The 23,508-nt window shown below is 34.3% G+C and overlaps 1 protein-coding gene across 1 annotated transcript in view; it reads right to left on the bottom strand.

The window, feature by feature from the left end:
• Window positions 1-9,338: 9,338 nt before the first annotated feature.
• LOC144446470 (uncharacterized) overlaps window positions 9,339-23,508 on the bottom strand; it is a 58,191-nt gene continuing 44,021 nt past the window's right edge. The window contains exons 3-7 of the mRNA XM_078136236.1: window positions 20,402-20,623; window positions 19,717-19,906; window positions 18,980-19,173; window positions 17,711-17,912; window positions 9,339-14,305 (exon numbers count right to left, since the gene is read on the bottom strand). Of these exons, the coding sequence (XP_077992362.1) occupies window positions 13,593-14,305; window positions 17,711-17,912; window positions 18,980-19,173; window positions 19,717-19,906; window positions 20,402-20,623 (1,521 nt within the window). The 3' untranslated portion in view covers window positions 9,339-13,592. The remainder of the gene's footprint in view (window positions 14,306-17,710; window positions 17,913-18,979; window positions 19,174-19,716; window positions 19,907-20,401; window positions 20,624-23,508) is intronic.

Genomic DNA, 23,508 nt, shown 5'->3' with positions numbered 1-23,508 from the left:
ACAACAGTTTGTACTTGGTTTCGTGCAATAAACATTTGGCAAATGATCGGAGTGGCCTAGGAGTTGGCTTCATGTGAATTATATCAGATATTTAGGTTAATGATATTCCATTAATTGAGAAATGTGTATGTGTGGTCAATAAAAGCTTACATTTAATTCTATCCTGCATTGGTAGCCAGTGGAGCTCTTTTAAAGATGTTGTGTTATGAGATCATACTTCTTGTCCCACCTGATGGTTCTCGCTATAGTGTTTTGTGCTCGTTGTGGTGAAATATGATAATAGATTTGCACTAAGCAGTCTTCCCATCACAAACATCTCACCACTCATTTGTTATATATAAGCTACATGTTTGTCGAGAGACGATGCATGTATCATCACCTTCTTAGAGATCATGACCCTAGACTGATCAAAACATTAAAGGAAAGGTCCAATCAAATGACTTTGCAATTTCTATTAATAAAATAAAATAAATATGACAAGTGATTTATACCATTTTGTAAACTCAATTATCGGTTTTACATGTAGCTTCCGATTTATTCAAGGTCATGTATGACGCCATTTTACCCTTAAATACAGCGCCCCCAGTGTTCAATTTGAGACATTGTGATGTCACGTCATCCTAACATTCGAATTCCACGTATACAGCTCGTAAATGTTACCGGTTCCCGACCGATCAATTTACCTGAGTTCCCCACGGCTGTGGCTGTGAAACAACAGAAAACATTTGAAATATTTTGAAGTTTTTTTTTTTAATTCATAAAGATGACAACTTAGCTTTGTAAAATATCTTCAGTATGATAGTAATTTAAAAAAAAAACAATGCATAGTCCGTTCGTATGTTTTGTTTTCCATGGTACTGAGAGTCTATTGTTTTCATTTTGATACATGTACGTCCTGTCAAAATCAACATAAAATGGTGGACGTTTGGGATGGTGTGACGTAAGAAGCAGGGGTTTTTCCCAGCACCCTTTGCGGCAAAAGTTCCCAAAATGGCGGCACACAGTTAGGTTCAACATAACTTTAATACGTTTTATTTTATTTCTAAAATTCACGATAAGGTATCTAAAAGTACTAGTGCCAATGTATTTTATTGGACCTTTCCTTTAATTTCTCCATGATTCAAAGGTATTTACCGGAAAGTATACGATCCGTACAAGTTTTCCTTATCTATTATCCAGTTTCAAAAATTGATACAATACACTCAGTAATCAGTCAGATTTTTTTCACTATTCACTTTCAACTGGGAAGACTCAGGTAATGTAAATCCGTTAAATAACAATGAACTCATCGTAGAATAGGAATTTGGGATTGGTTGTTACGGAGAGTCAGATATGTATACTCGAGAAACCCTTTTATTGTGGTCGTACGGATGAAACAACTTTACTATCTTTACTATCTTTCCTGCAAATGTGAAACAAGTGTGAAATGACGTAGACTAAGTCCAAGTCGTAACTTGATAATTGCAGAAATTTACATTTGTTAAAGGTCTGTTATTTCACATACATACATACAGGAAGTGACTTGTAAATAAAACAGGTAAATAGCAGTAATCATTGCATCATGTCCAGTCTGGGCATGCATCTGTCGCTCCCCCGCCCCGCCCCACCCCCAGATATTGAGATGTCACCATGCATAACTTAAGTTGATTACATGTTTTTACTTGCAATTATAAATATCCACATGGCCACTCTGAAGTGTTTTTCATCTATCCTCAGCGTCATTATATTTTCAAATTTTAATACTGATGTCGATTCCATTGGTGAAATCCATTAAATGGCTTGTCAGATACACTGTTTGTTTGTTTGTTTGTTTGTTTGTTTGTTTGTTTGCAGAAAGTGCATTCAGGGATTATGGCAAAAAACCTGAAATCTGACAATAAAGTACACTTATATCCAAAGGTTATCAGATTCGGCAGACTTGTTTTGTTTTATACTTGACTCTTTGTGAGGTGTAAATTGATCTCGTCAGTCGGTTTAGGTGCACTTTGATGAACTTTCAAACACCTCTGTTTCAGACACTAAAGATAATATAATCAATTCAAGTACATCAAGATATCCATAGTTGCAATCTGCAATGGCTGTATATCTTATGAGGAGAAACCAGTAACACACAGAGGTCATATGGAAAACAACGGACATAACTATCTGAACTAGACACACACACACACACACACACAAACACACACACAGATATATATATATATATATATATATATATATATATATATACATAGTTTATATATATATATATATATATATATATATATATATATATATATATATATATATATATATATATATATATATATATATATATATATATATATATATATATGAGTGAATGAAGAAAAGGTGGCTTGGTCACTTTGTTACATTCGATTCTACACTGAAAATTTGTTTCGCAAGACCAGTATATATATATATATATTAATATCACTGAACTACACGCCGTCTATTTTCTCGACATACCTGTCAGCACTTTTTGGAATCTGATGTATGTTGTTTTGTAATTCAAGATGATAAAATAAATCCGATAAGACAAGAAGTTATGACACTCATCTCTTCACAAAGTCAAAAAAACACCAACGCGAAACCTTGACACTGCATCTCCCGTTTCATGAACGTCACATATTATTTTATGAGCTGGAGGTTCATTATGTTGAAAAAAACACGTGTCTCTGCAGTCAGCGTGGATAGGTTGTGTTCTGTGATGAATTGCAACTATTCAAATTCAAAATGGTAGCATGAGCTGAACACCGAGATATGCAGATATATAAGTGATGAATTGAACTGTTACTCCAACAAGTGATCATGAGAAATAATTCATACAATCTCTGAAAGTAACAAAAACAAAATTCTTTTAAAAAAGCTCCTCAGGAACTACTCAGAGACCATGAACGAGACATACAGGTAAATTAAGGCAAATGTGGGGTACGAATTATAAGGCCAAATAAAATAAACTGTGCGGCTCCGATTACACAATTTTTAGAATTGGGTAGGTAGATATTTTATGTACATTTTTGTCAGGTCTGTGTGTCTAGGTCAGGTAGTTATGTGTTTTCCAAATGGTTTTGGGTTCTTCCCATCATATGTTCAGCCATTACAGATATGACGAACAGATTTTTTATTGTCTTTTTATTAGTTGATGTCAGTTTCCGCGTCCACTATTTCTGGCGAGACTTCACAATATTCACGATCTTATTATTTCTTTCTCCAACATGTAAAAAAAAATTTTAGGGTCGGTTGTGAAAAAAATAGGTGGGGTCGGATAACCGGAACCAAATAACTGTTTTTCTAGGCCTAACAACAATTGAAAATAATGTTGAAGATAAAAAAATATGTTGGTGACAAAATTAAATAAACTCGTCATTCAATGCTAGTTATACACAGGACAAATTCACATTCGCTCACTTGCTTTCATTTTAAAATGAGTAAACAAGGTAAAAGTTCTCTGTATCAGCTCATACAAGTTATACCCATGAGTGTCAATCACAGAGGTTGGACAAACTCTATGGGCAAATGAATAATGAGAATCCTTGAATTTGTTTAAATTGCGCACTACTTTGCATCTCGGTGATCTTTGCAGAGCTAAGAATATTGTTATAAAATGAAGATAAAAATCACAACATTTCCATGGCTAGTATTAATGATAAAAGATATCAAAACACTTCAAACTCGCTAGGTACTTATGTTGACGGTGACGACTGTCCCCTCGTTAATAAGGTATTCATATGCAAATATGGACGTACACATGAATGGACGCGTCCTAAACAACAATATAGCATCATTATTATTATTATCTGTAACTCCATGTGCAAATCTTTAGATTCCGTCAATCAAAAATCATTTTCATAAGATGTGAAATTTGAATTTGTTTGGCTCAGACACTACGGTCCCCAGAGGTTTTAGAAACAGGTGTTAGATCTACTTGATACAATTCTGACGTCATTGGTTAACGTCGTTGGCATGCAAATGAATGCAATGAGATGTCCATTGAAATATTGAAGTACACTTTTTGTCATAAAACCTTAGCATTTGGGTGTGTGAGACACACACATTTCTTGTTTGAGACACACACAATCCTTGTTTGAGACACACTGAATCCTGGTCCTGGTTAGAAGACCGACACTTGAACTAGAAGACCGACACTTGAACTAGAAGACCGACACTTGAATTAGAAGACTGACACTTGAACTAGAAGACCGACACTTGAATTAGAAGATCGGTTTTTTGAACTAGAAGACCGACACTTGAACTAGAAGACCGACACTTGAATTAGAAGACCGGTTTTTTGAACTAGAAGACCGACACTTGAATTAGAAGACCGGTTTGTCGTTATCGGCCACGGTAGTCCTTGAAGGTATAGCTCTGGATTTATACACTACAGGGTTTCGACACGACATATCGAAACCCCGTAGTGTAGAAATCCAGAGATAGTTCAAGGTAAAACCTCCCAGATTTTGGAAAAAAGGGGTTTTGAAGTGACTTTCTCCCAGATTCAGTATACAAAAAAGGGGGGTTCTTTTTCATTGAAATATTAACTGGAAAAGGGGTACATATGAAATTTCGCTAACAAGCAGGGGTACCCACCCATCCATGATCGAGCGACTGCCACCGCTGGGGCGTCGGAGAGTCAGAATTGTACGGGGTGTTGGTCACCGAAAACACCCGTCGTGTAGACTACCCGAACTGTCAATCCGTGTTGACGGCCCTTTGATGTGTGCTGTTTTAGAGTAAATTGTTGCAGAAAATCCCGAAATGCTAAGCTCTTATGACCTGGATTCAGTGTGTTTCGAACACCTCAATTCTGGTCATAAGACCTTAGCATTTGGTTGTTTTCTGCAACAATTTACTCTAAAACAGAAGACATCAAGGGATCCGTCAATGAGAGTTGATGCAGACACAAGTTGGTGTGGTTTCGACTGGAGTGTTTTGTCGCCTGGAACTGACGCATCTTTTGATGTGTCCAGTTTTAGAGTAAATTGTTGCACAAAACGGCAAATGCTAAGCTCTTTTGACCAGAATTGTGTGTGTTTCGAACAAGGATTGTGTGTGTTTCAAACAAGAATTGTGTGTGTCTCAAACACCCAAATGCTAAGGTTTTATGACAAAAAGTGTATCATCGTTAACGTAACAGAAACTTGGTACATTTAAAAGTTTGACATTTGAAATTTGCATAGGTTCATTTTCGTTGAAGTTAAATATTACCCATTGGCTAATGAGGTTTTCGTCGCTTTATAAGTCGCACTGTATTTGCATAACAAAAGATTTTCGTCCGCTTCCATTGTAAGGCCAGGTGGTCACTAGATAGAGCATGTATGTGTGATAAACAATGCATCCGTATATTGAAACGCGCCCCTATCGGGTTAATTCAAACACTGTGTATACCCTCAGCAATGTCAAGGCGTCTGACCCTTCCCTACTTTGTCATTGAAATATCTGTGATTTATAGTTATATCTGTGGCACAAAAATAGCGACCCTCTCCAGACATTTGCATGAAAAATGGTGACCCCCCCAAAACCGGCGTTCCACCCGTAATTAGTGTCCAGTCCCTCAGCACAAACACAGTTTACACATAATTCATGTTGAGAACTTCTATACATAAGACAATTGAATTTTTTGAACGGTAATATGTAAAATCTGCTCTGTCAAAGGAAATAAAATGTTCAAGTTGTACATATGCTCTATGTAGTTATGTTTACAAACTGTTTGTGCATATCAATTACCCCGATTTGCATAACGCAATACTTTATAGGAAAATGTATTGATATCCAATTATCAAGGATTTGATTGAATAACAATACTTGACAAAGATTTATATCACAATTGAAAATATGTGTCAATTTGCATAATTAGCATTCTAATTATGTGATTTGTTTGTCTCATTTCCACTGATATGTTTTGTGAGTTACAGCTGCACATAGACGGGCCATTTGGTGCAGGCTACCAGGACAGGTTCCGATATGCACTGTGTGTATTGATTGCTGCTGGTATTAGTGTCACACCCTTTGCATCAATATCGAAAGATGTGATTCATCAATCAAAGACTAGTCAAAGGTTTTGCTCAGTGTAAGAAGGTATGATTACGCCATTACAGGCGAAACGAAGTTGCCTTGTTGTTTCACCCATTGGACATATGTTGATACAAAGATAGACACAATTCATATATATCAACTCTGGACTAACAATAAAAGAGACACAATACATACAATTACCCAATCACATTGAAAAGTGTTATCAAGTACTGCTATTGTTTAACAGTGCTGTAGAAACAGGCCTCTGCTGAAAAAATACATGTAGACTTGATGATTTTAATGGCTTCAGTTGTTTACTTCACAACTGATAATCAATTTGTTAACTAGACTGCTCCTCCATTCTCACTGTGCATGACATATCTATAATTGTTTCGTTTGCATTTGAAGATGTCCAAGTGTGTAAGAAACATTGTAGCTCATGAGTAAAACATCAAGGCATCTTTATTTCTCCTGTAATCGTGGTGATTGTTTCATACAAATGTGGAGATATATACTTTTGTATTTGCTACTGGATTGGGTTTTTCTGTTGTTGAAACGATTTAATGTAATGATTTACTCGTAATATCGTACACCCTGAATAACGTTGAATCACATGTGGAGTAGCAAGACGCATAATATAGTACATAATTCCAATCAAATTGATTTTTGGGTTCACATCCTAAAGTTAGCACCCCCAATACAATCACGATTTCAAATTATTACTGTCGTATACATATGAATAAAACATATCTCTATTTAACATTTACAATGCTAATGATTAGTAATTTTAACACTTTTCACTGAATCTAGTTGTCTGATTGAAAAAAATAATTCTCCAGTTAGTAAAGTTTTAAACCTATAATAGCTGCAACTGGGATATTATCTGTAGGTAGTGTAGTGGCAAGTTTAAATATTGGTTTTGAATCTGTCACCATGTTAAAACTGTATTGGTGTAACTGGAGTATAATTGTTTTTGATCAGACAACTACAATTTATTCATTAAAATTATAAAAATACCAATAATTAAACAAATTTCTACATGTTAACCAGGGATCGATATTAACCATAAGCCACTGAGCAGTCAGTAACAGGTTAAAACTGATCGCCGTTGAGGGCGCTGATTTGGGTGCGGACCCAAAACATTAAATACGTTTTTCCACAGCTGATGCAATACTTTTCCCGGTGTTCAATGTTACAAGTAAGTTATCATACCTGACAACATATTTTTTAAACCGTTCCACTTGCAGTATACATAACTAATTTATGGTAATTTGTACTATTACGTAAATGAAGTGTCTTTATTTTCTGTATGACATATACTTTCTATGGGTAACTCGTACTCAACACCAGTTTGAATGGATGATGGATATTTTCCGTGACGTTGAACAAAATGATGAAAACAGTCTTGTGGATACTCACATTTTCATCACGCAATTCTACCAGAAATTTGACCTCAGGACTACTATGTTGGTAAGTTTAATTTGTTAATTACGTCAAAGGATAAAGACCAATATCTGTTAAAGTTGAGTAGTTGACTTATGCGCATGCCCGGATGGTGTGCTTTTCGCTTGTCGATAAACGCGATTTGACCACTATACACGTTCTTACCCTTCCCAAATTTAAACCACAAACCCCTGCTGAATTTGGCTTATTTGCATGAAACCAGCGTTCATGTTGGGAAATATTCTTTTCGTTTGTAACTCATGACTGTAATGACTACTATGAAAAAAATGTTACTTGACGTGCCTCCCTAGTCAGCCAGGTTTTCACCCCCCCCCCCTCCACACACACACACTTACCTGTGAGTCGGACTTATGCGCATGTCCGTTAATGTCATATCAATATCTTTGATAATTGGTCGTAAAAATTGATTGATAATTAAATAATTTGCTGTTCCTTTCAGTATATCTGTGAGCGCCATTTCCAGACTATGTCCAACCAATCATTATTTACTGGTCTACGAGCTGCCACACATTTTGGTTGTCCCGATATTTGCTCGTTACTGGACTCTCTACAAGACCACCATGATGAGGTACGTCATGTGCAAATATATCGTAGTAGACTGCAAGATACGCCGTACTGGTTATGTGCATTCTCAGAGTTCACAACGATACAACGTATTTTACAGATTAGATTCAACCAAAATCTTATTCTGAAACCGCACACATGAGATACAACCCTTTTCATGTTAGTGTTCACTGACTCTGCTTGATACAGCTACACACAATCCACTCCTAAACTGCACCCAACACTTTACATAGCAAGGTCCCAATTTCTTGCTACACCAAATACACCTACTGTAATATGAGTCAGACACACAGGCGCCAATGTTTTGATGTCTGCATGGTTAGTTCACTTCATTTTGTCAAAATATGGCACTTAACTGTATTCATTCAAGTTTGCCATCTTATACATGTAGTCTAGCATGTGCAGTCTCTCAGGTTGTATCAGGGCCAATGCACACTAACATGAAATTGGTTGTAAATTGTCCTATACACATCCCCACTGGACTCACTTTGATACATGTACATGACGTTCTACAGTATATCGTATGTCTTTCAAGTTCTATATTATAGTTCTATAAACGTCACACACCTTGTATAATGGGCTTTTCATCTGCATTTATGGTGGACACATACTGTAAGAGCGCCAATGGTGTTGAAGCACAAGCAATACTATGCCGGCATTTTATGCAGGTTTAATAATGGGGACATTTAGCATAGATGGGTTGATTGTTCATCTTACCAAAAGACATTGCTGTTTGGTTGTTACTAGAGGGATGGGCATTGTTGCTATGCACTCTGGTGTTTGTTTTGATAGCTCATTCAGTGCTGCTACCTTTGTAGTAGGTAGTTGAAGTTCAGTTAGCATTCCACAAACACACAGAGAAATTTACTGTGTGCTGAAACACACAACCCTGTGCTAACATTTACTTAATACAAAAGCTGAACTTTACATTACTAGATTTTAGGGCAAGAAACTTATCTCATTGCAGGTAAACAAGATGGGAGTATTCAGCTGTGGTCCACCAGGATTAATAGCCAGTATACAGGATTCATGTACCCAACTTAACTATTGACAACAAACACTTTGGAAAGTTCTGACAGGCAGAATTCTTGGGAGTTAATTCTGATCGATGACATGGGACTGAACAGATTCCTATTCTAGCAATACTGTGTGTCATTGGTTTATAAAATGTGTGTGTACTCTGCTGTCAAATAATATATGGACAAAGCATGTAACACACAGAGATCATACATTGTGATTGTGTTCAAATAGTGCTAGACTAGCTTAGAATTGAGATGTCAGATGACAACGAAATATATTGTGTTGACTACGTTGTGTATTTATTGAAATAAAAGCTGCAAGTGTTTACATGTGATATATTATTTTGTAAGGGCAACTAAAGAATACAACAAACTAAAATTTAATACTGCCTTATTGTTGCTGCATTTAATATCTTATCAACCAAAGTTACGCGATGATACAAACTGCCTCCAAGACTGAAAAATAGCGAGAAATGTAAAGAAGTGAATTGAGTTGCCTTCTAAAAGAGAAAACCACAGTGCATCAGAAAGAAATGTTTGAAGTCCATAAAACGAAACTTAATCTCAAAAGACAGCGTCAAATAATACCGTGAAAATAAAAATTAAAACATAGAAAAAAAAATTGGGTGAAAAGTGAACTACTATTATTTTCAAAGTATTTGCTTTGATTTGTCTGTATTTCATTGATTTGATACTTCCATATTAAAATTCAGAATTTAAAACTTTCATATTGGCACCTTGCTCTGTGCAATACTTTTGGGAACTCAATATTTGTTACTTTAATTTCCTCTTAATTCAAACACCAAAGTGGTTTAAAATACAACACCTAAATGTAATTTACTGGTGATTTCCAATGACTGAATGATTCACATATGTGAACTCGATCTGAATTCTTTACTTTCACAAGAAATAAAGAGCAGCAAATGGCAATCAAATCATACAGTCTCTAGTCGTTCCTAGATATGTCTGCACTGTTCGCATATACCTTCCTGGCCATCACATCAAACTGCACGCAATTGCAATTCTTCTTTAAACCCAGCATATCAACTGTACACTATTTCAAAAGTCCCATTTTAATATCGTTTGTTCCACCTGGTTAAAGTCACAGGTTAGTTTTGATGATGGGTTAACAATCCCCCATCACCTAACGTCCGCAAACAATTCCTAAGCAGAAAGGTATGTGGACATCATCACCACTTTGAGAATCAAACCCTATTTACATCGGTTCTATTATTGAAGTAACCAATGTCATATTAAGCCAACCAAATAAACTTGTTTTCTTTGGTGAAGCTCAAACAGTACTGACTGGGTATTGTCAAGTTCTGTAGCACTGCTCTTCAAATTCAATATTTAAGATGTTACATGGATAGATATCTTGAATTTTTAAAAAAGGAAACTACTGTACAAGTGTTTTGATAAGTATACCATTATCACAGATGCCAACAGGTGTAGGATATAATGGGAATGAGATTTGTAAAATTTGTACCTTATTGGTGCTCGTCGAAGTTACATTTGAAGCATCTACAAATTTGGATCAAGATGGGTACTTAATTAAAGTAAATACATGTCTGACAAAAACTGAATAATTCATATTAAAAATAAGATACAGATTGGAAAACTTGACTCAATATCAGATGATATGTCAGAAAAGTCATATATATCAGTTTTGGTAAAAAAAAAATAAATCTAACATTAGAATTAGTGCATCAGTTCAAAATTCTGCTTTGCACATTTTTCATAAACCGATATATTAGAATTCTCTAATAAACACAAAAGGGTTTATTGATCATATATGATTTGACATACCATCTAAAGTTCAAGTTACCAGTAAACTATATCTTATATTCAAGCTATCAAGTTCAAGTGTTTGAAGGGAATTGATGGCAGAGCGAAGAAACCTCATCAAAGAATCATTGAAAAATTGTCTGCTTGTTTTTTTTGATAAAAAAATTACAAGTTGTTGAAAATACTATGTCTACCAAACACTCCATGTAGAGTATACCAGATTGTTTGTAGATTATTTTACACTTACTTCAATTATCACTTTCCGATGGATATGCATTTTTGTTGGTGGAATAAAAATGTTGGGGATATCCGATCTTAAATTTCAAATGACAAATTTGGAAATGTGTTGATTATTTCAATGAAATGACAGCTATCATACAAGCATCATACATCAATCCTTTTGTGGATAACTTAGACAGATTTAAGTTCCAAATATCAAAACACTATAGTCCTTTTTGAGTATTTAAAAAAAAGGTCTGTCAGCTGGATCTTTTCATGAGATCGGTACATTGTTATTCAGTAAACAACTTTATTCAAGTTTGCCAGATTTTTTCCTCTATGTTGTCAAATTTAAGGAACCAATGGAAAAATACTGGATAATTTGCCAGATTCCTTCCACTCTGTTATCAAAGTTAAGAAACCAATGGAAAAATACTGGATAATTTGCCAGATTCCTTCCACTCTGTTAACAATCAAAGTTAAGAAACAAATGGAAAAAAAATACTGGATAATTGGTACGACTACTTTTACAGATTGAAAAAGAAAATCGGAAAAAATATGAACAAATACTAGAATCATCGAAGTATATTTGAAACTTAAAAAATACAAGAAGATGTTACAATGTATATTTATACAGAAATGTATGAAAACTTTTACACAAATGAAACAGAGAAATTGACTTGTTTTCTATCTAGTAGCTTTATTCTATCATTTTGGACACTATTACTACTCAAATTTACTTCCAATGATTGCATTTTTATTGATTAATATTCACAAATTACAGATCAGAAGACTTGATTGACTAAATGCATTGTATTGATCAAGCAAAGCGACTGCACTATAAAACTCTCCCAAAGATTTACGCCAAATATTTACCAAAATTGATCTGTCAGGTATACGTCTATTTTCAGATGATCTGAAATGATTTAAATAACTAAAAAGAAATCCCTTCATGCAAGACATGACTTTGGAGACAAGAATGTAAAGATCGAGACTATAAATGAATTTGTGAACAATTTGAAGGTGAAAGTTCTCTTCATTTAAAAAAGAAAACAAAGTTTGAAGGTCAAAAAAAGTAGAGAGAGAAAAAAGTTTGAAGGTGAAAGTTGTCACCTTCAATCCAATAAAGAAAACAAAGTACTTGTTAAAAAGCATCTTCTTTATGGAATGGTAGTATACATGGTTCAAGAACTTTCCATCCCATTTTATTTGTGTTTAAATAACACTATTTTATAACTAATTATAAGATATTTGTAAAAATGAAAAGTCACACTAATGAACTCTGATCTAAACAGCACCTACAGACTTCAATTTCTGCCGACTAGTATTTCCTTGAAAGTCATCTTTAGGGATCAATACAGACAAGACCCAACAAAGTTTACTATGAACAGAAATTCTCTATAACATCTAGTGGTTTACTACAGAATTGCATTACAGTAATTTAGGTAAACTGCCATGTATCAAACTTACTGACCATCCCCCACCAACAAAAACTCTTTAAAGTTCAACCAATAAAGACTGCCCTCATACAAAGTTTTTTCTTGGCCTTTTGTTTTTATACATATAAAGTTTTAGAAACTTAAAGATTATGCTAAGATTATGATTTTTTATCATGGAATATACATCTAAGCAGCATCGATAACTTTGGCACTAAGATATACAATGAGAAAAACATGATTGTATTATGATTTGATTTCTACTATTTTTTTCCAAATAAAAATATACGTCACTGAAAAAAAAATGGAACCCTAATGGTTAAGATTTTTTAGAAACTGTACACAATGTTTTACAAGTTGGCAAGAAGTTGGCCAACTGGTCTCGGCACAATTACAAACAGAGAAACTCAAAAAGTTGCACGCCTGGTTATGACTATGTAAAGACACATTATGGGAACTATTACATTACACCTAGTAAGTTCACAGGAATTTCCTTTATCTAGATACATGCAGCAGCCATATATGTAGAATGGCAATGCTAATTATGACTTTTAAGAATGTTTAAATATAATGTGCTTGTTTGGATTTGTTTTTTTTTAAATACTAAAACCTAGCTTAGCTTGCATCTAAAATAGCTAAAACTTCGCATCAAAGCTCTCACTTTTATGTAATGGATAACTTGCCAAATGGTCTTCATAAAATCATTTAATTAGTCATACAAATGGACGAAATTTCGAATATTTTGGCAAATTCCTAAATTTCTATATTTGGCTTTAAAAAGTAGGCTAAATGAGGTCTGAAGAACACTCAAGCTCTGACCATATTCATTTTTTTTAGAAACGTTCAAATTTGTATCACTGTAGTTACGTTTAGTTTTACAAACAATTAAGTTGCCATGACTACAATGACTTATACAAACATTGATTGTTTTCGATATTTTAAAATCTTCCTTTCCTATCCTCAATCTCTGTTTTATAAACTTCACTGATAAACACATTCACTTTGTCACGTTCTGCACCAGGTGCTGTAGAAAGAGAGAGAGAGAAATCCACAAAAAAAAGAGCTACTGTCTTTTACTTGACGCAACATGTCATTTCCTAAGGAAGTCAATATTGGCTTTGACTTCTTTACCAGTAATGATGTCGAGGGCGCTAACTCTTATTTCGGTATCCCCAAATTGCATACTGACCTGAATCTCCCTACGTCTTGGCATTTGCATATACGTGGTCTCCGACAGATCAATATGAAGTGTACCGCACTTCTTTACCCCTTCGTCCGTGATAAAAGCAGCCCTTTGCTTATCACTACAATACATGTTAATCACTGTAGATTTCTGATTGGGTTTAGCAGGGGTGTAACTACGCATTACTGTTTCCCCGACTGCAATTGGTTGATCAGCTATCACAAACTCATCAAAGATGTCAGAAACCCATTCAATATCTTCTTTGATGATCAACTTTTCTTCAGGATGCTTACCACGAATAAATTTGTTCAGCACACCGACACCATATGTTAAGGGTGACCGCCTGACCCTAACGACGTTGGGGTCAATACCGTATAGTACTGCACCTTTGAGAATGGTCAATCCAACATCTTGTGGAATAATAACCCTCAGGTTGTTGCCGAACGCTTTCCTGACTTCATCTTGGAGGAGTGGTGATTCGGCAAATCCACCAACCAGGAAGAGATAATTGACTTTGTCAAGGTTTGGTTTCTTGAGAACCAGTTCAATCTCACCACAGATGTGATCTAAGGTTGGTTGGAATAAACTGCGCATAGCTTCTGGCGTAAACCTCAGCATACCTGGAACTCAAGGGGCAAATTAAAGAGAATCTCCACTAGTAAAAATGGTTTAGTTCCCAGTTGACAGTAACAGCAGTATAACAAACACATCAAATTCTGAATCACATACTGTAATCTTTTGATAAAACATTGAACTTCATAGGTTTTTTTACAAACCTGTATGGAACTAATCTCCACCAGTAACAATTAAAATTCCATTCTTCTCCTTTTGGTTTCCATTACCACTTTTTGTATTCAACAAGCTTCAAAAGACTATTTTCTCAATAATCACTGTGCCTTGTGCACTGTGTTTTATATCTTTTCCTTACTATTATTTTCATGAGTTGTATTGTAAATTGTAAAGCACTCTGAGCACATAGTGGGAAAGTGCTCTATAAAAACTAACATTATTATTACTATGAGTTGGTTTTCTGGCCAGAAAGTGAAAATTCATCTTTACAAATTTCCTACAGCACCAAATGAAACTATCACTGGTATTACTATGTAACCATTATCCCTAACTGACTGATGGATCTTAATACTTGTTGTTAGTGTAAAATATTTCTGAATTTGCACTTCTCCTCTCAAATGTAGTGGATACTTATCTAGTATGTTTACTAGTAGGATTATGTCTGTCTATCTGTGTATGTATGTATGTATGTATGTATGTATGTATGTATGTATGTATGTATGTATGTATGTATGTATGTATGTATGTATGTATGTATGTATGTATGTATGTATGTATGTATGTCTGTCTATGTATGTATGTATGTATGTATGTATGTATGTATGTATGTATGTATGTATGTATGTATGCATGCATGTATGTATGTATGTATGTATGTATGTATGTATGTATGTATGTATTTATTTACGTACGTACGTACGTACGTACGTACATATATACGTACGGTATGTGTATGTATGTATGTATGTCTGTCTGTCTGTATGTATGTATGTATGTATGTATGTATGTATGTATGTATGTATGTATGTATGTATGTATGTATGTATGTATGTATGTATGTATGTATGTATGTATGTATGTATGTATGTATGTATGTATGTATGTATGTATGTATGTATGTATGTATGTATGTATGTATGTATGTATTTATTTACGTACGTACGTACGTACGTACATATATACGTACGGTATGTGTATGTATGTGTATGTATGTATGTATGTATGTATGTATGTCTGATGGTTGATACATACTAAAGTCACATTAGTTTGAGTTTAAACAGTAATTCACATTAATGTGGCCAAATGGATGAGGACTGGGTATTTATTTTGGATTTTGGATTTATAGAACTTTATCAGGGCTTCCTACTTTAATATGCAAAATCCTTGTTTGCAACTCAATAAATTGCAAAAGATTAGTAAATGTGTTATGAAATCTGTAATTGCACGTACAATAACAAACTTTTTATACAATTTATTAGCTTTTTGCAATGTATTGAGTTGCAAACACAAACTTTGTCAATGTTGTTTCGCATTGATTTTTCAAGTAGGAAGCCATGATAAAATTCAAAATAAATACCCAAACCTTAATTCATATGGCCACTATAAGCAATGTTAAACATGTGATGTGTGTGTGCTATTTAGATATGCATGTAAGATTAAAATGAAATTGATGCAAGTAATTCATACTGACATACCAAGAGAAAAGACATTCAATATTAGGATGTGTGTATCAGAGTGTGAATAATTTTATCACTAAGAGATAGTTTTCCAAGAGAGCTAGTGCTATAGACATCAAATTTCAACTTTTGAAGATATCATTATTCTGTTAACTTGGAGAAAATGTTGATGTTAAACAACCATGCTTCAAATTCAGGCATGCATGTGTGCATAAATTTGCATGCATTAATAAATTACAGTTCCAATCTATTTATGAAGGAGGTGAGGATAGGTTGTGGTTTAGTTGATGGAGGTAGAAATTGACCCGAGTTCCCCAGGAATATTACTTGAATATATTCTCATCCAGTTATATGTAGTGGTAAAAAAGTAAAAAAGATCCCTCTACCAGATCACCCCACAACTTTACATAGATCTCTCATTTGCATTCTCTTTTCACTTGAACATCAGATATGACATTTCATTAATTGTTATGCATTGATGATTGACTTTCCATTGGCAGAATAAGGTATTATAACTGGCAATTATTTATCAAAAATATGAACAATTATCCCACTGCACGCCATGCTGCTTATTTATCCTGAGGAACCATTTAAAGAAAAATATCATCTCTAATAAATTTATATATCTAAGTACCTAATTTTCGAGAGAAAAAAATGTGCTTTACAAATCCTTCCAAACAAATGGAAAATAGATATGACCTTTAGGCCAAAGATTATGATCACAGTATGTGGGTAACACCAAGGTGACAGAAACCAAAAGGAGGAAAGAAAAACTGAGAAAAAGGCAAATGGAAAGAGACAAGGAAATGTAGAATATACCATGTTAGTACCAACTGGGAACAAAAAGGTATAGGAGGCACACATGATGGCAAAGTTCTTCATGGCTGGAAAGGAACTGAAGACAGATCTCATTGTACTGGGAAACAAAAAGGAATATGGGATGTAAAGAAAGCAGGTATATCAAGTCATACAATGTATAGCAGTAAGGATTGAAAGGAAGATGTATACTAAACACACTTGATGTATGAAAATCTACCGTCTTTAAAATTGGAATGTCATTTTTATCATTTCAATAACTGTATAAAAAAACACCATCATCTATCAGCATATCAAGTCTTGTTTTCTGTTGTGATTCAGTGTTTTGCTTTGAAATACTTTGATATTTACTTCACAATTAATATCATGTATCTGATTTATCTTTTGTCATAATTGAAACTGGTTTCAACCAAAAGTTATTACAAACTTGTCTGCCTTTGATATAAGTTATTTACTTTGCATCATTGATTGTGATAAAATAACAATTTTTGATATCGACTGATTGCAACAGTTTGTTTGCTTGTCTACAATGAACAAATCTCTCTGTACTATTACTAATATAGTCTGAAACAAAAATTTATTATATGCTTGTTATAAATGTACAAATCTCTATCTACTTTAGTTACTCATACTGACTGACTGACTGACCGAACATGTTCATCATGTGCTTGTTATAAATCTCTCTGTACTTTAATACTGCAAATGTTTGTATTTTCTTGTCCTAAATGTACAAATCTCTCATGTTTGTATTTTCTTGTCCTAAATGTACAAATCTCTATGTACTTTTAGTTACTCATACTGACTGACTGAAAATGTTTATCATTTGCTTGTTATAAATCTCTCTGTACTTTAATACTGCAAATGCTTGTATTTTCTTGTCCTAAATGTACAAATCTCTACTCTTAGTTACTCATACTGACTCTCTAAAAAGTATATTACAAATCTGTATGTACTTTAACTCACCTTGTGATGACCACTTGATATCTTTGTGGTTGAATTTCTTGACAGCATTTTCTATTGTATTGTTCTTTGTGTACTTCTTGTAGTAATCAATGAATGAGAATGGTAGGGATACATTGAGAGGATTGTTCTTCCAGGGACTTGCGTTACGTTTCCTGGCTTCAAAGGCAATCATCAAGTCTACCCAACCAGCTGGTCGTTTTATCTGTAAATGTGTGTGTATAACTTATGGTCAAGTTCTTGGTGAGGAACAATTATTTAACACTCAGAATATCTCCCTAATGGGGTTTGCAACTGTGGATCATTCTATGAAGTCAATTGAGGAATCACAGTATTAATATATCTGCAGTTATGTATCAACAGTGACAATTGTGAAATACAAAACTTATTATTGGCAGCTTTTTATATATTATATATATATAATTTTTTACATCTATACATATTACTAATTAGATAACATTTTCAGATTATCTATTCTCCAGGGTCCTCTAACTATACAGTATCACTGAAGGCGACATATTAATCGAAGCTTGTGCTTAATAAATCGATCTTGGTAGTTACATGACACTTAGATAGTTGGACAGAATCTTTACCAAAATGAAAGATCTTTCCTTGAGCTGCAACAGCTCTTCAATTCAGACTTCTGACAACCAGCTGCAAGAAGTCTTATTTTGCGCATACTTAGTTAATTTTGAGCTGCCGAGAACAGCTCACAGAAAGACAACTGGCAGACATTCTACAGCTTTACAAAAGCTGAAAACGACCTGTTGCAGTTTGTGACTAATCTTTCGGTTTGGTAAGGAACAAACATGATCTGCGGCCAGTATAGGAAAACTGATAGTCTTCATCTGGATATAATTATCACCCTGGTAGTTGAGCCTTCAGTTTTCTAAGATAGACACAAACTAAAACAGTTGTTTAGGGATTTCCAATGTTTAGACTATGTTGATCACAGGGTGATTCGAATCACCTTACTTGTGTAATCTACCACACTGAAGAACAACAGATTTCATTTGCATCTATTATAGTAAACCGAAGGCTGGATTGAGTGTTGTAAGTTTATTATACATAAATAACTTACTATTGCTGAGTAGGCTAAGACGAATATGGACACAACTGATAAGTACACACTATGTTAAGTAATCCTTTGTAGAGATGAATAGACTGTTTTTTCATCCAAACCATTTACTCTGACTAAGACTACATGGACTTCCTGTATTACATGTGCAGGGATAAAAGTGACAACACCATTACTTCTGAATTATTTCTCACCTTAAATTCTTCAATAAACTCTGTAGTAAACATATCTACTAGGAGTTGTTCAAAGGCATTGTCCACGCTAACAGATCCGTATTCTCCACCTGCAGCTTTGTGTAATTCTTTAAGTGTACCTAGATGTTCTTCTAACTCGTGCACTGTGATATCAACAGTTCCACCACCACAGTCAACCACCATGTATTTGGTACCTGTTCATTTCAAAGCAAAGAAGATTATAACTTGACCCAAGTAAATGAAATCTGGCCACTTGACCTAAATACTTGCCCCTTGATCAAAAGAATCATTAATGATTCTTTATTGACGTGTCCTATGTGGACTTCGAGTAATGACCTCTTGAATATGGTAAATGACCCTTAACCCAAAGCCTAGCCAATACCATAACAACTTCTTGACCCAAATCAATGACTTCTGACCTACTGACCCTATTAACTTGACCCTTGACCCATTTAATGGGGTTGGTGAAAGTGTTACATGGTTCATGAATATTTTGGTTCAAAGTGGCATTTTATTGTCGTATATTTATAATATCAAATGAAATCTGTACATTCAATTAATTTTCAACGGATCGTTAAAATATTTTTTGGAAAATATTTTTTTTGGCATCAAGACTTTGACAATAGATAATCTAACAGAATTTGTTACAACAGACAAGTAGAGAAATATCCTTACAAAATCTGTTTTAATTTGTTATAATCAACCGCTGACTCGTGTAAACTGGTAAGTTAACTTACCGTGCATAAAGTCAACATTAATAGGACCTGTTGACAATCGACATCCACTACGATATCGAGTGAAACGATTGTTGTCGTCTGTTTCTGGAATTATTTCATGTAGTCTCATCTTACGGATGTATATTGACGCTGCTTCTGGCTCTAAAGCTATCAGAATTTGTTCAGGGTGGGTCTTGGAACTTATGCCAGCCTTTAAGTTGAGAAAAGAATAAAAAAGATAGCAGTCAGTCTGTTGAAGAAGTAAGCTATGTCTTCATGAAACTAGGTAACTGCAGTATGGTGTGAAGAGGTAAAATCTTTCTCTTCATTTCACATCACAATTACAATGTTTCTCCAATTCTTGATTCTGAGCGGTAACAGCAATTTCATTATATAATTATATATATAATCAAAATATTAGGGTTAGAAATGTGTGTTACATGATATTATTATAACAGGACCTCAGTGTAAAATGACACATACACACACACACACACACACACACACACACACATACATACATACATACATACATACATACATACATACATACATACACACACACACACACATACAGTAGATTACTTCTCATTGACAGAAAGCTAAAACTAACTTCTTAACTTAATTGTTAGTGAGACTGGATATACAACAATAGACTTTATAAGAACACTTGTGAGCACATGCACTTTTTTGTATAAAAACCTACCTTGTACGCTGCCTCTCTCATGAACTGCTTTGCTGGTTGTCTCCATATTGCAGGTACTGTAATCACCCATCGGATGTCTTCATTTTTTATCTTCTCTTCAAGTTGATCATTTAACTCTTGAAGGGCATGTTCTTTGAAGAATTTTAGAGCATATGCAAAAATTTCAATTGCTGGAAGTCTCTTTCCATTGACAGCAACCAATTCTGTCTTGCTGTTTAGGTCCTGTGTGTTTTAAATCAAACAATACCAATATAATTAGATGTCATTCGCAATATTTCCTTCATTCAGCCAAGGAATATATGAGTGACCTAAGGGGCCTTTGTCACTACGTGTCACTAGATGAGTATAGTGACAACTCTTAGGTCACGAGTATTGTACTTCTGCCATTAATATCAAAGAAAAATTGGGGAAATACTGGCAATTTTGAACATTTTTTTACTCATATTTCGAACACAGCAGAACCAGTGTTGTAGACACACGTTGTCGTGACGTAGAATGAGTATATATTCCATAATTTTGGTTATGCATGGTATAATAGTCCATATCTGATACATTTGTGACCCAGGTTCTTGGAACTTTCTGTTAGTAATACTAATTTCTATTCATTGTGCCAAAGCTTTATCATACAGTAAAGACAAAAGTTGCTTTCACTATATGTGAGAGGGCGCTATTTATGATGACATCTTGACTTTTTGCCCTCCAATCCTGTTGAAGTGTTGACAGGTGGTGACAAAAACAATTAAACTAGCAAAGTGCAGATTACAATTCAAATGAATGGTCTCATGTCGTCATTGTTTATGTGCAGTGATAACATGAGGCACACCTGGTATGAGTTAAGATGGTATTGTACAGCATAATTACACTATATTGTGATAATCAACCCATCTGCAAAAGTGGGGAACTAGTAGGACAGAGATTGTTTTATGAAGGATTGAATATTATGCAGAGGCTGCAATGGATTGAATGCTCCCCAGGGAGTTGAGAAAGTTATATATCCCTGTTGTGCCAATAATGGTCTCTGTCTGAGGTAATATTTGCACAGCATTAATCACAAAATTCATTGTGAAAGCTGATACTTCACAAGTGTTTATCCTTATTATTATTAGTTATGACAACAATTTCGCTGGGCCTTTAACTTTGCAAGGTTGTACATAGCCTATTGAAAGCTGTCTGGCAGAATGAACCTTTTGCATCAATGTAGAGCGCCCTCTAGTGGTGTCTACATGAACTTGTGTCTCAAACAATTCGACCAAGATTGCTGAAATAGCATTAGGAAATTTTCCATATTTACTTGTAAGTATTGGGATATACTTGGAAGACGACTTTTTTTTAAAGGCCACAGATTCAATCCTAGGATTCTGACTTCAGTCATAAGATTACACAGTTATAAGATTACACAACCATTCTTTTTACTCAAGACCCAACTTTTTCCACTCAACCCAACCCAACTCCTGCCACTATAACTGTATTTAGTACATGTACATAAATTTTTACTCATAATCAGGACTTGGTCTTTCAGAGATAAGACACTGCATTGAGACACAGAGGGTCAACAAACTTTCCATTTCTACAAATAACATACGTACGTTACGTACACCCTACACCCTAGCTACGTGTAAAGATGCAACAGTTGCAAACGATGACCATCTCCCTCTGGCAATTTATAAAGAGGCCTGGCTAAATGCGGATCAAATAGCATAAATGAATCTGATGCAGTTTTGATATGTGCTTCTACAAGGTCACAACTCTGACTTATTTATACTTGGAATGCTAACTATGGGTGTAACCTTCAATATGTCTTTTCTTAATTACATTTTTTATTTTTAACATGGTAGTTGAAGATTTCAAAGATAATTGAAGTTGCAATTGAAATTTTTCTTGAAACTTTTTTTCTTAGATACATGTGACTTACTTGTAATATTGTACACCCTGAGCAGTTAGTTACAGTAGTAGTAGTAGTAGTAGTAGTAGTAGTAGTAGTAGTAGTAGTGGTAGTGGTAGTGGTAGTGGTAGTGGTAGTAGTAGTAGTAGTAGTAGTAGTAGTAGTAGTAGTGGTATTTTGTTGTCTCGTCGGAAAAAATAACATTCCAGTTATACAGCTTAGTGCAGGTTTAAAAGTAACATTGCAATATTCATGAAAACAATGCAGAAATGAAGACTTGCTAAAGATATATTATGTAGTTGGCAAGAATTCGTACAAATATTATAATTTCAAGAGAAAACGTCATTTTTATACATCTTTCCTACATACTTACAATTGAATGATGTTAATTTTGATAAAGTATTCCAATAAATGTTTCTTTATGGTCTTATCTGGTTTATTTGCCCTACACTCTAACTAGGATTTAGGTCATTGACCATTAACTTCTATGTCTGAATTACAACATTCAAATGTCTTCAGATTTCCCTACACAATATTATTCACAGATTGTTCATGCTGCTAAGTATATGCAATGAACTGGAAGACAATTTGTGGATGGAAATGTCATCAGCCAAGTTTTGGAAATTTAAAACTTCAAAGCCAATATTATACAGTAATAATGCAAGTAAAATCTCAAGAATGCAGTAATTGACTGTGGTAATATTTCACTGACAGATTAATTCATTTTAAAGGTGCACTTACTGTAAGTGAAATAATATTTTTTTAGATCACACAACCAACGATATATTAACTAAAAATTGTTAAAATATCAACGATAGTCATTGTACATGTTAATTAGTGGTCAATTGTATCCATAAGTAGTACATCAATAGGTTATAATTGTGATTGTTTTGATTTTTGGGTATGGACCCCAAAATAAATTTGATTGAATTTATTGCACCATATTATGTGTACTGCTGCACAAATTGGTCAGGTGATTCAGTACTGATCAGGGTGTACAATAATATGAGTAATTCATTATCTAATCAGAATATTTCAAAAACTCGTTCTAGTTGCAGTTTGTGCACCTTTAAAGATGGTGGATAAAAAAAAGTTAGCATAAAACAGTGTATGGTTTCTCTACTTATAACACTGGGAAGAAAGCTTTTTTTTTCAATTTCTCAAATTTACATATACATGTACTGTTTCCAAGGAACTTCTGTAAAGATCAAGCCACAGGAACATG

Source organism: Glandiceps talaboti, chromosome 15 (genome assembly GCF_964340395.1).
Source record: "Glandiceps talaboti chromosome 15, keGlaTala1.1, whole genome shotgun sequence".
NCBI lineage: Eukaryota > Metazoa > Hemichordata > Enteropneusta > Spengelidae > Glandiceps > Glandiceps talaboti.
Note: the sequence above shows the minus strand (reverse complement) of the source record. Positions and strands in the feature narration are given on the sequence as shown.